The sequence below is a fragment of the Kogia breviceps genome, chromosome 18 (genome assembly GCF_026419965.1).
Source record: "Kogia breviceps isolate mKogBre1 chromosome 18, mKogBre1 haplotype 1, whole genome shotgun sequence".
In the NCBI taxonomy this organism is placed as follows: domain Eukaryota; kingdom Metazoa; phylum Chordata; class Mammalia; order Artiodactyla; family Physeteridae; genus Kogia; species Kogia breviceps.
In genome coordinates, this window is record NC_081327.1 from 31,238,617 (window position 1) to 31,251,327 (window position 12,711).

The 12,711-nt window shown below is 51.2% G+C and overlaps 1 protein-coding gene across 1 annotated transcript in view; it reads left to right on the forward strand.

Moving 5' to 3' along the window:
• The window catches only part of NLRC5 (NLR family CARD domain containing 5), a 116,897-nt gene that overhangs the window by 100,764 nt on the left and 3,422 nt on the right, over positions 1 to 12,711 (forward strand). Inside the window, exons 41-54 of the mRNA XM_059044007.2 lie at positions 1,356 to 1,442; positions 1,958 to 2,035; positions 2,828 to 2,911; positions 3,236 to 3,319; positions 5,079 to 5,162; positions 5,833 to 5,916; positions 8,379 to 8,462; positions 9,671 to 9,754; positions 10,152 to 10,235; positions 10,524 to 10,607; positions 10,742 to 10,819; positions 11,531 to 11,614; positions 11,709 to 11,780; positions 12,066 to 12,149. Coding sequence (XP_058899990.1) covers positions 1,356 to 1,442; positions 1,958 to 2,035; positions 2,828 to 2,911; positions 3,236 to 3,319; positions 5,079 to 5,162; positions 5,833 to 5,916; positions 8,379 to 8,462; positions 9,671 to 9,754; positions 10,152 to 10,235; positions 10,524 to 10,607; positions 10,742 to 10,819; positions 11,531 to 11,614; positions 11,709 to 11,780; positions 12,066 to 12,149 — 1,155 coding nt within the window. The remainder of the gene's footprint in view (positions 1 to 1,355; positions 1,443 to 1,957; positions 2,036 to 2,827; positions 2,912 to 3,235; positions 3,320 to 5,078; positions 5,163 to 5,832; positions 5,917 to 8,378; positions 8,463 to 9,670; positions 9,755 to 10,151; positions 10,236 to 10,523; positions 10,608 to 10,741; positions 10,820 to 11,530; positions 11,615 to 11,708; positions 11,781 to 12,065; positions 12,150 to 12,711) is intronic.

The following is a 12,711-nucleotide window of genomic DNA, read 5'->3' on the forward strand; positions in this document are numbered from 1 at the left end:
TTAACCATTTTTAAGCGCACAGTTCGGTAGTGTTAAGTACATTCACATTGCTGTGTAACCGAAACTTTTCATGCAAAACTGAAACTCAGTATCCATTAACCACCCCCCATTTTCCCCTCCCCCCAGCCCCTGGCTTTCTACTCACCTTTCTACTCTGTTTCTGTGGATCTCACTCCTCTAGGTGCATCATACAAGTGGAATCATACAGTATTTGTCTTTTTGTGATGGGCTTATTTCACTCAGCATAATATTCTCAGGGTTCATCCTTGTTGTACCATATTATAGAATTTCCCTTCCTACTTAAGGCTGAATGATATTCCACTGTGTGTACACACCACATTTTCTTTAGCCATTCATCCATCAGTGGACATTTGGGTTGCTTCCACCTTTTGGCTATTGTGAATAATGCTGCTATGAACATAGGTGTACAAATATCTCTATATCTCTGCTTTCACTTCTTTGGTGTAGAATCGTTAGATCACCCCAAATAGCATTTTAAAATAAAACTTGTCTTACTCTAAAAATAATGTGTACTCCTCGTAGAAATTTGTGGAAAACCCAGAAGAACGTAAGAAGAAAATAGTACTTTGAAAAAAAAATTCAACATAACTTTAGAAGCAGCAATGTTTTAAACAGCTCTCTTTTTTCCTGCTTCTAAATTAATGCATACAGGGACTTCCCTGGTAGTCCAGTGGTTAAGACTTCACCTTCCAATGCATGGGGTGTGGGTTCCATCCCTGGTCGGGGAGCTAAGATCCCACATGCCTTGTGGCCAAAAAACCAAAACATAAACAGAAGCAATATTGGAACAAATTCAATAAAGACTTTAAAATAATGGTTCACATCCAAAAGAAATCTTTAAATTAATGCATACACATTGTAGAAAGTTCAGAAAATACTGAAAACTAAAGAAGAAATAAAAACATTTCAAGAGAATTCTACAATTGAAACAATCACCATTAACATTTAATATATTTTTCTCATAGCTCTGTCTCCCTGTTCCTCACCATATGTGTTTTCCCTTTCCATATATATTTTTCCTTTTTTAAATACAAAATTGGGATCATATTTCATATACAGTTTTATTTCCTTATCTTTGCAACATGACGTTATGTAGACCTTTTCGTAAACCTAAAAATATTGTTTAAAAAAATAACATTTTCCCTTTGGATGGTTGCATAACTGTTAGAACAAGGATGATGTTAATTTTCTGTTTTATGCTTATGCCTAATTTTAAATTTTATTGTTTTAAAAATCAGCAAAACCCAAAAAGCCTCTAGGCAGCCCCCTTGGCACTTTCCTCCCCACCCCCACTAACCCTAGGCGACCTTTGTCTGTGTCCACCTCTGTGACAGGGTGGAGGAGCCATGGGTGGGCAAAGCCGGGGCGCTCACGCTGCTAGAAGTCTGTGCCCAAGCCTCAGGCAACGTCACTGAAATAAGGTAAGTCCAGGGAGGAGGCCCCTCAAGTTCTTCATCTTTTCATGACCATTGGGACCATCCGTCATCTAGACATTGGTCTCTTGTCCTGTGGGGTAATAGCTGCATCCCTAGTGAGTTCTCTAAGTCCCCAAGATGGCAGGAGCTCCTGGGGCATATGTGAGGGGCTACACATACTTGTTGGGACTTGTGCAGTAGGCAAGCCGCAGGACCAGAGAGAGGAAGGCAGCCCCAAGTTCAAGACAAAGGGCTGTTAGATCCCAGACAGACACTGCTGGAAGTCCATGCTGGTTGTCTGGAAGGGGCTCCTGGTGACAGTAACACACACCATGGCTCTGTGACCAGAGGTGCCAGAATCCCATGCACTAGCTAAGAGCAAAGGCGCTGGTGTCTCATTGACCTATGTCCAGATCCCCACTGGGTCTGGGAGCTCAGTCAGCTAAGCAGCTCCAGTCCCAGCACAGCCTATACGGGAAAGCTGCTGTGGGCCTCACGCCGGCTACCCCTTCCCTCCTCAGCATCTCCGAGACCCAGCAGCAGCTCTGTATCCAGCTCGAATTTCCCCATCAGGAGAACCCAGAAGCCGTGGCCCTCAGGTGAGACCCAGTACCTGGGGCCCCAAGAGAGAGGCTGGTGATGGAGGGAGGGGGAGAGGGAGGTACTGCTGCTTCTGACCAATAATTCTCATGCCCCTGCTCAGAGTCCTTTGATGCCCAAAGTCTCTACATGGCCTGTGAGATCTGGCCCAACCTACCTCTTCATGCTATCTATCCCTACCCCAAACCCCAGTCCAGGCTCTGGCTAAGCTTCCAGTACCTTAAATACCACCTTGCTCTCTTTGACCTCAGGGCTTTTGCACAGGCTGTTTCCTGCCCAGAATATTCTCTCCTCCCTTTCCTTCTTCATCCTTCTTCACCTGGCTAACTCGACCTCATCCTTCAGGTCTCAGTTTAAATGCCACCATCTCAGGGAGGCCCCTCCAACCCACCCAGACTTAGTCAAGTCCTCCCATCATCCATTCTTACAGATGCCTGGGTTCACAGCTCCTCTAATCCATATAGCACGTTTTTGGAAATTTAAATGTCACCTCTTAGAGGGAATGCAGCCCTGCAAGTGTGCATTTTGAGGACTAGACCATACCTGGATCTCAGCCCCAACTCACTTCCTTGGCTGGGTCTCCTTGTGCCGTGAACAACCTGCACAGCCATACCAGGTGCCCCATCCTGACCTCTCCTTCATAGTACTTCCCATGATTGATTAGTAAATTGGGGGACCTTATTTGATTAGCATTTATTTACCACCGTAAGAAACGCTCCTTGCAGGTAGGGACTGAGTTCCCAGTACAGAGCCAGGTGTTTAGAAGCTGCTGCCTCCCTCTTCACCTCCAGGCTGGCTCACTGTGACCTTGGGACCCACCACAGCCTTCTTGCCAGGCAGCTGATGGAGACCTGCACGCAGCTGCGGCAGCTCAGGTCAGCCCCCCGAAACGCTGTCTGGGGCCCTGAGTTCTCTGATTGACCCCAGTGCCCGCTCCAGGCCATAGGTGAGAGGCTGGCCAGTGCAGGATGGAGATGAGCAGAGCGTGGGGCTGTGCTAGCACTCTTGCTTCCCTCTGCAGGAGAGAATCACACCTGGCCAGTAGGGGAGAGCCCCAGGGTGGCAGAGGGGAGCCCTGCCCCACTGGGAACTCTTGGGTGGGACTTTCCCCTCTCTTGGCCTCCCCATCTTTGTGTGATGTTTGATCCCTGAGGTGTGTCCAGCCTGAAATCCTCTGGAATATGCTTGGGCCTTTTCAGCTTGTCCCAGGTGAACCTCTGCGAAGCCAGTGCTCTGCTGCTACAAAGCCTCCTGCTGTCCCTCTCTGAGCTGAAGAACTTCCGGTATGCAGACAAGACTTTCACTCAGGGCCTCCCCCGCTGCCCCGCCCCCTGCAGCTCAGCCCCGCCCCCACACTTCCTGTTCTCCCCAGCCCTGCGCTCAAAGGAGCTCTGTGTCCCCATCCCATGGGCTGGGACCACACGTGACCCTGGAGATGATGCCAGGGTTCATGGTCATCTATATGACCATGTGGTGCGAAGGTGATTCTCTTTTGAATGCTCTTTCTTTTTCTTTACTTGATTATTTGGAAATAATTGCAAACTAATAGAAAAGTTGCGAGAAGACTGAGAAGAACCTCCATATGCCATTTTCCCAGATTAACCCTTTGTCATTATTTTTTCACATTTGCTCTTTCCTTCCCTTCCTCCTTCCTCACCCCTCCCCTCTCTTCTCCACCTCCCCCTTTCTTGTTCTGAACCATTTGAAAGTAAGTTGCATAATTATGCCCCTTCGCCCCTTAATATTTCAGTGAATTTCCTAAGAACAAGAACATTCTCTCCCCTAATCCAGTAAAAGTATGAAATTCAGGCAATTTAACATTGATATCCTACTATTACCTAAACTACAGTTTATATTCCAATTTTGCCAATTGTCCCAATAACGTTTATTGCATTTTTTTTCAGTCCTGGATTCCATCCAGGATCACACATTGTGTTTAGCTGTCATCTCTCTTTAGTCTCCTTCAATTTGGAATGTGTCCTCAGCCCTTCTTTGTGTTTCATACTGTCATGACATTTACATGCCAGTTATTTTGTAGAATGCCCTTCTGCTTGGGTTTCTCTGCTGTTTCCTCATGCTTAGATTTAGGTTCTGCATTTGGGGCAGGAATATCACAGAGGTGCTGCTGTGTTCTTCTCAGTGTGTCACATCGGGAGGCACATGATGCCTATTTGTCCCCTTACTGGTGATGTTAACTGTGATCACCTGGTTAAGGTGGTGTCTGCCAGGTTTCTTCACTTGCAAAGCTACTGTTTTTCCCTTTGTAAGATACTTTAAGAAGATGTAAATATCCTGGTCTTCCTCAAACTTTCACCCACGAATTTTAGCATCCATTGATAATTCTTGCCTGAATCAAATATCAAGGATGATGGTTGCAAAGTGGAGCTTTTGTAACTCTCAGTTCTCTTTTTTTTTTTTTTTTTTTTGCGGTACGCGGGCCTCTCACTGTTGCGGCCTCTCCCGTTGCGGAGCACAGGCTCCGGACGCACAGGCTCAGCAGCCATGGCTCACGGGCCCAGCCGCTCCGCGGCACGCGGGATCTTCCCGGACCGAGGCACGAACCCGTATCCCCTGCATCGGCAGGCGGACTCCCAACCACTGCGCCACCAGGGAAGCCCCTCAGTTCTCTTTTAATTCAAGTGATCACATCAGGGAGAAGGTCTCCTTTTGGTACCAATATATCTTTAACACCCTCTCCAATACTTGCTACATTTTTTGTTTAAATAAAGATGCAGAGCTCATGGTAAACGACAGTAACTAGCTAGACTTTACAGTGATACCTGATTATGGCATACATTGTGAAGTTGCTACCCGAATGACTGTGGTTTAAAGAAGTATTCAACTAGTCCATGTTCCTGCCTCCAAGATATATCTTGACTTAAAGATTCCCTGATGGGAGAGATTTACGAAGGGAAGGAAGGTCCCTTCCACTGCCCCCCAGGAACCATTCCCCACCCCACCTCCTTGCCCTCTGCCACCAGCACCCAGAGCTCCCGAGACCCAGAGCTCCTACCTGACCTGCCTCCCTTGGACCCCCACCAGGCTGACCTCCAGCTGTGTGAGCTCCAATGGGCTAGCCCACTTGACATCTGGTCTAAGCCACTGTCACCACCTGGAGGAGCTGGAGTGAGTAGTGGGGTGGAAGGGTCTGGGAAGGGATGGCCCAGCTAAAGGCAAGGGGTGGGGAGGACAGTTGTGCCTTTGGTTAAAGTGGGTGGTGGGACTTCAGCCTATCTATCGTTTTTCACCCTGATGAAGCCTGGCAACTCTGGGTGTGGCTTGGGGAAGGCTGAGCACTGGGTTCTTTGTCCCGACTTTATCACTCACTCAGAGTGACCTTGGGCGAATAACTGTGCCTCTCTAGACTTGGACAGCCTTATCTGTAAAATGGGGCTCATCATCCTTCTCTGCCTAGAGTGGCTCTGGGTGTTGGGTAGAGAGCTAAGGGGCAGAAGGGAGCATTGCACGTGTGTGTGTGTGTGTGTGTGTGTGTGTGTGTGTGTGTGTGTGTGTGACTTGTCCCTGGCTTCCTCTGGTGCAGCCCTCATCCAGGGCATCCCTTCTCAGCTGGGAGAGCTGTGACTGCAGTGCCCTCCTCCTCGGGGACCCCAGAGCCTGACCCTTGGGGCCAGGAATGTCCCTGTGGAGCTCAAATAGGAAGGGTGGTCTGGGATCTGTGGACCCAGAGCCAGCCTCCTGGGGGGGACTGAGGTGGTAAGGGGGGCTGATTTGACAGCTCATCTCCAGGGGCTGGGCAGGCTTGTCTAACTCTCACCTCATGCTTTGTCCCCTCTAGCTTGTCTAACAATCAACTTGGCGAGGAGGGCACCAAAGTGCTGATGGGGGCCCTTGAGGGCAAATGCTGGCTGAAGAGGCTTGAGTAAGTGGTGGTGGTTAATGGGGGTGAGAGCAGGGGAGTTGGGAGCATGTCTAAGAACATTTGCATCTCTAGTGAACACCACTGTCAATCTCCTGGATGGACCCAGGTGAGCTGAATGCCCTCCCTTTTCCTTCCTTACCTGGCTCTGGGTGTTATCAAAATGCTTGATCATAAGAAACAGAATACTCAGTCAAAGCAACCCAACCCAGAAATGTATTAACTCATGTCACAGAAAATAACGAGGCAACTGATTTCAGGCTTGGTTGGATCCAGGTTCTCTATTTGTTCCCCCTCCTTCCTCCCTCCCTCCCTCCCTCTCTCTGTCCCTTCCCATCCCTCTCTCCTCCCCACCCCCCATCTCTTGACTTCATCCTCAGGCAGGCTGTCTCTGCAGCTGCAGGTTCACTTTCTACCAGCCAAGTGGAAAGGGAGCACCTTTTTCCCTGTACCTACAACACAAGTCCCTAGAATGAGTCTCACTGGACTAGCCCAGGTCACATGCCCACCCCTAAACCAATCACTGTGGCTCTAAGCACACGACAATCTGATTGGCCAGATCTGGGTCACATGCCCATCCAATTATCTGGACTGAGTCAGGGGTGGTATTTCAGGGGACTATTAACGCAAGACAGGGAAACAAACCCATAGATGACCACTGCCATTTGCCTACAATCGTTTCCTTAGTAACTGGCAACTTTTACTCTCACCTATAATTTGGAGTCACCAAATTCTTAGAAACGCTGGAAACAGCCTCAGTCTAAAGGACAGGTCCCCATCCTGCACAGACGTGACAGTATTGAGACAGAACACTTGACAAGGCATCTTCTGCTTTTAATCTCTAAGTTTATCCGTTGACCAAAAATACACACGAATTATAAAAATTTCCTTCATCATAGAAATATGTGACAACTATCATGAAATCCCTGGCAATGACACCCCCTGGGAAAACTTCTGTAAATGAGCAGTTTGTGAGTTTTCCTCCAGATTTTTTGGGACACATTTTTGAATACAGTTTAAAAGCAGCTCTCTGACTTTTTGCCCCTTAACAATGAATGAAATTCTTCCACTTTGTCCCTCTTTGCATATCCTGGCAGGGGTCAGGGGGGTGGTATTAGAGAGACCTTTGACCAGAGGGTCCAACTGTCTTGCCACTGAGATGTTTCTTTGGCTTCCCCCCATGTGCCTGCACCTCTGCTCAGCCTCTCTTTCTTCTGGAAGCTTTTATTTGGGGTGGAGCTGGAGGCCCAATGAGGTCATTCATTGGCTTATTCATGCGTTTAACATATATGTGTGTTCGCCTGGGCACCCGTGCCAGAGCCAGGAGCTGGAACTGCTTCAGAGAACAGGACATGCGGGATCTTAGTTCCCTGACCAGGGATCGAACCCATGCCCCCTGCACTGGGAGTGCGGAGTCCAGTCTTAACCACTGGACCGCCAGGGAAGTCCCAATGATTCCTTTCTGTCTGAAGGAAAGGGATAGATCTTCACTCCCCGGAGGGCTCTTCCAGTTTCAGATCTGTCATTTCTGAGTGTCTCCTCTCCAACAAGCAGCTCCCCTCAGATCCAGCCAACTTTTCCCACCTGTCCCTCTGGGTGAGATGGTTAGGGGTGTAGGTGCTAGTTAACATCCACACCACCTGGGTTCAACTCCTGGCACAGTGACCAACTGTCCCAGTTTAGCCGGGACTGAAAGTCCCTCATCCTGGAAAACTCCTCAGTTCTGGGTAAACCAGGATGGTTGTCACCTCTTGGTTCTACCTCAGTGTGTGAACTTAGGCAAGGTACTTAACCTCTCTCTGTTTTCTTCCTCATCTTAACTCTGGGGATAATAGCTGGACCTACCCCCTCAGTGACTGTGAGGATTAAATGAGATCACACACATGAAGCACTTAGAACAGAGCCTGGCACAGAATTCACATGCTACAAGTATTGGCTGCTATTATTATTATCATTATTATTATTACTGTTATTATTATTATTCCTCTCTCCTGCCCAAGGTGGGGCCATAAGGAGCATGATCCATGGGTAACACATGGATGGGCCCAGGAATGGGAATCCTACAGCCTTGGGTTCTGATCCTGATGCTGCCACTTTCTGTGTGTGCCTCAGTGTGCCTCATCTGTGAAATGGGGATAACTGTATATCATATCATCTCTAAATGGCCCTTAGTATGTGCTTGGTATGTGGTCGCTATGATTACTGATCAGTAGTCTGGGTCTAGTGTGATTCAGAATATTAGAACTGCTGCCTGGATGACTGTAATAATTCTTACAGAGAAAACAGCATTTGGATTTCTCAGTGCAATTTTGTTTGTACAGTTTGGGGTTTTTTGTTTTTTTTTTTACACTGTGTGGATGTAAGTGGCTGTCTTGGAGATCACTGGGCATTGCTGAGCACTCAAGGTCTGCGTCAGGGACCCAAGCCCAGCATGCCAAGTCCTCCTGTGGCCTCCTCTCCTCCAGCCTCAGCTACCTCCCACTGGGCGGCTCTACCCTGGCTGCACTCACTCAAGGACTAAGCCACATGACCCTCCTGCAGAGCCTCCGGTGAGTGACCAAGTGACCCCATGGGAATAAGTAGGAGGAGGTACTTCCAAGTTCTGCTGGGACCACCCATCTAGGGAAACACTGGGGCACCTCCCTGAGAACCTCTGTGGCTCCTGTCCTCGGCACATTCCTATAACCCTCCCAGGTCGGTGTCAACAGCTCTTGCCTTTTACTGCCACCAGCTTCCTCTGTGCTACACAGGTGACCTGAAGGAGCTGAGCCCAAGTCCTAGCACAACCCTTCATGTGCACAAATAAGTTCATCCTCTGTTCTTGTTCATGTTTCTGATTCACGGATGTGGGTTGCCTAGATTCTGCATTTCAAGCTCCCAGGTGATGCCAGCTCTGGGGGCCACAGACCACACTTTGAGTAGCGATGGTCTAGCCTCAGAGCTGATGACCTTGATATTCTCCCCTTGTGACCCTGGCCACTTTGAGAAACAAATAGCACATGTTCTTTTCATGTGATTTTTCAAAATATGAAATACTGTGACTCTAAACAAACCCAAGCAATAACACAAAGCATTGTTTTGTTTTTATCCAAGTCCCCGCCCCCAACTCTGGCAGGGTAGAGTGTGTAGGGGATGAGCTCAGAGAGTTTGGGGGACCAGGTCATTTCACCCCAAATTAATTTACCGAAAGGCAGTTCCCTAAAAACTAATTTGCAAAACAAAAGACAACTAAGCAAACAACCCTCAGACTAATACCTCTGCATCAGCTGTTTTGTTTCTTCCCCCCATTCACAGAGGCAGGGTGTGGTCAAGTGCAGAAAAGACTATAAATAGACTGGGTTTAAGGAAAAGCCCACTATTTTTATAGATTAGAACAGGATGAGTCATGAGAGACACGTGAAACTGACATTCAGCGGGGCTGGCCTGAAGATCCCTGACACAGGGGCAGAGGCAAAGCCAGGCCAAACCAAAACAATGTGGCCACTGCTCCAGGCCAATGGCTCTGGCCTTTCATTTCCACCTTGCCTGTGAGGCCCTGGGAGTCTTTGGCCCATCACATCTCCTCCCTGGGCCTCCGAATTCTCCTCTGGATACTGGGTACAGTCTGCCCACCTTGCCCGTCCCCCTTCCTCGGAAGTTTTGTGACTGACATATGAGTCTCTGGATGTGTAAAGGCTTTGCAAACTGTAGAGTTCTGAGCACTGCACTTGCAAATGCCTTTACTCCTGACTAAGGCTTCTTGGCCCTGCTTCTCCAGTCTGAGCAGGAGTGATATCGGTGCCGTCGGCTGCTGCCACCTTTCGAAGGCTCTCAGAGCTGCCACCAGCTTGGAGGAGCTAGGGTGAGTTGCCTGTCCCTCCCCCAGACCACAACTTTGGCAGGGGAAGATGACAGAAACAAGGGGCTCCTTGAGGACTCTCTTCACTTCCTCGTCTCGTCACCTTCACCCACTTATATACCATCACCCCAGACCCAGAACCTTGGGAAACCCAAAGATAGGATATGAGAGTGTTGATTGCAGCGAGAAGGATTTAGGTCAGACAACAGGGAGAACATCCTAAACAGAAGACAAGAGTTTGGAGTCCTCACCCAACATAGGGTGAGGGGACTTTTATCACTGTGGCTGAGGCCTTTCTCTAGACATTGGCCTCCTCTTCTGGGACAGGGACACGGACACGGACAGGATTAGATGGGTGGCAGGCTGATGGTTGCAATTCCCCTGCTGTTCTCTCCCCAAGCTTGAGCCACAACCAGATTGGAGACACCGGTGCCCAGAACTTAGCTGCTGTCCTGCCGGGACTGCCTGAGCTCAGGAAGATAGAGTGAGTAGCCAGCCCTCCTGACAGGGGTCCTCAGCAGCCACACCATGGTCCGGGGAGGCTCTGGCTTCCCCCACTAACCTCAGTGTCCAGGCCCTGGGGCTGGTTACCTCCTGGAACTGTTGATCTGGGGACCTTGAGCCAGCCCAGCCCCTGCTCCTCCCCGGTCCTCTCTGTCCCATCAGGCTGGGACAGCATGTGGCGCGAGTGCTGTCTCTTAGGGCCCTAGCAGATGTGGTGGGGTTGGCGGGGGACGGGGGAGTCAAGGGTCTGACGTCTGCCCCTCCTCAGCCTCTCGGCGAATGGCATCGGCCCAGCAGGAGGAGCGCAGTTGGCGGAGTGTCTCCCGCTTTGTAGGCACCTAGAGGAGCTGATGTGAGTGTCTGCCCGGGCGGGCTGCCCTCTGTGTCCCCGCAGGCCACCTGGCCCTTGGGTCCCCCAGTGGGCACAGGGCAGGGGTCTGGAGCAGGCCAGCCTGGTGCTCAATTTCATCCCCTCTCCTCTTCCAGGCTCGGCTGCAACGCCCTGGGAGACCCCACAGCCCTGGGGCTGGCCAGGGGGCTGCCCCGGCACCTGAGGATCCTGCAGTGAGTGGCCCCCTGCCCGCGATGTGTGCAGGGTTAGTGGGAGGGGTTCCCCCAGGAGCACTAGGGGACCAAGGCCCCCATCGGCTGAGCTGCCCTGCCTTAGGGGAAACTGTGGCCTGTGCTGGGGCTGGCTGCCCCTCCCCCGCCTGCTTCTCCCCAGCCTCTGGAGCCCGGGGCAGGGAAATCAGGAGACCCAGCCTCGTCCTGGCTCTGCCACCAGCCCCTTGTGGGGGCCCTTGGCCAAGCCCCTGCCCCTTCTGAGTCTCAGTTTCCTCATAGCTCAGCGTACCCTGTGAGCCAGTCTCCGAGGGTGAGTGAGGAAGTGTCAGCATAGGGATATGCCGGAGAAAAGCTCCCTGCCACTTTACAGTTTCTGTCCATGGTCTCATCTGAGCCCTGTGAGGCCGGGATTTCTATTTGCTCCATTTTCCAGGCAAGGGAACTAAAGCCCGGAGAGGTGTGGAAAGCTTACCCTATTAACACATCAAGGAACCAGGCCTTGAACTTGGGATCTTAGACCCCAAAGCCAGGGCCCTTGATACCCACCCAGGTCCTGTGTGGGTGGGGAGAGGGGTTAGGGTGGCAGCTACCCAGAGACTGTCTAAGGTCTGGCAGTGCAGCCTGAGACAAGGCTCAGGGTGGGGGCATCTAGCCCTCCCCAGTTCCCATACCTGGTCCCCCAGGCTCCCCTCACCCCTTCCCCTTCCTCAGCCTGCCATCCAGCCATCTTGGCCCAGAGGGGGCGCTGAGCCTGGGCCAGGCCCTGGATGGATGCCCACACATAGAAGAGATCAGGTGAGTAGGGGCCTCGGAGCCTGGGCAGGGGGCCAGGCCGGGGGCGGGGGGTGGTCTGGGGCTTCCTCTCACGGGTGTCTCCCCTGCCCTGCAGCTTGGCAGAGAACAACCTGGCCAGAGGGGCCCCACATTTCCATCTGGGGCTCCCACTGCTCCGGCAGATCGAGTAAGTAGCCTCCTCTGACTACCCGGGGAGCTGGGGTGCAGTAGGGGGCAGTCCTTCTCTGGCTGAGCCTGATAGCCAGGAAGGCTTTTGAAGTGACAGAGGCCTCAGGTACGGGGGGAGCCTGGAACTAAAAAACAAGGGGGCACTTTCCTAAGACTCCCAGCCTGCCCCAGATGCTGGCCCCTCTGCTCCCTCCTGCTGTGATTGCAGGGCGGGGAGAGGGGCACTAGGCTGAGGGTACCCCTGACTCAGATACCTCCATCCCGTCCCCTTCTCCGTCTCCAGCCTGGTGTCGTGTGAGATTGACAACCAGACTGCCAAGCCCCTCACTGCCAGCTTCGTGCTCTGCCCGGCCCTGGAAGAAATCATGTGAGTGCTTGGGAGTAGCCCTGAGCTGGGCAAGGCGGGCACCTGGGGGCCTGGTTCCTTCCTCCCTGGAGGTTTTCCCATCTTGTACAGGGAAGGTCATTCTTGCTCCTCTCGAGGAAGTTTTAACACTTGAGCTGCGAGTGTTGTTTGTCTAAGCCATTCAGCCTTTCCTGCCTGTTTCCCCACCTGTGGAGGGTGAGAGGGGCAGTGGACCAGATGGAGATGCTTAGGATCATTTCCCAATTGTCCCTTTGGGAAGCGTCTGGATAGACTACCTCACCGGGTTTATGGAGCCTTGATTTACGAGCCACCTGTTGGTAGTGAGGAGTGGCTGAAAACAGCAGGCCCCCCGACCTGCCCACTGGCCATGCCCACCTCCCTCTTGGCCATCAGAGGTGCTTGGACCTTGGGGCCTGGCAGTACTGCCTCGGGGATAAACTAGATTGCCAGGACGAACTAGCCTGGGACCCTGAGCATGGTGCAAGAAAATGGGATTTCCTTAAGTACAGGACACAAGGGATTACAAGATTTTAGGTTTGCATCCTAAAGATTTCAATTCTTC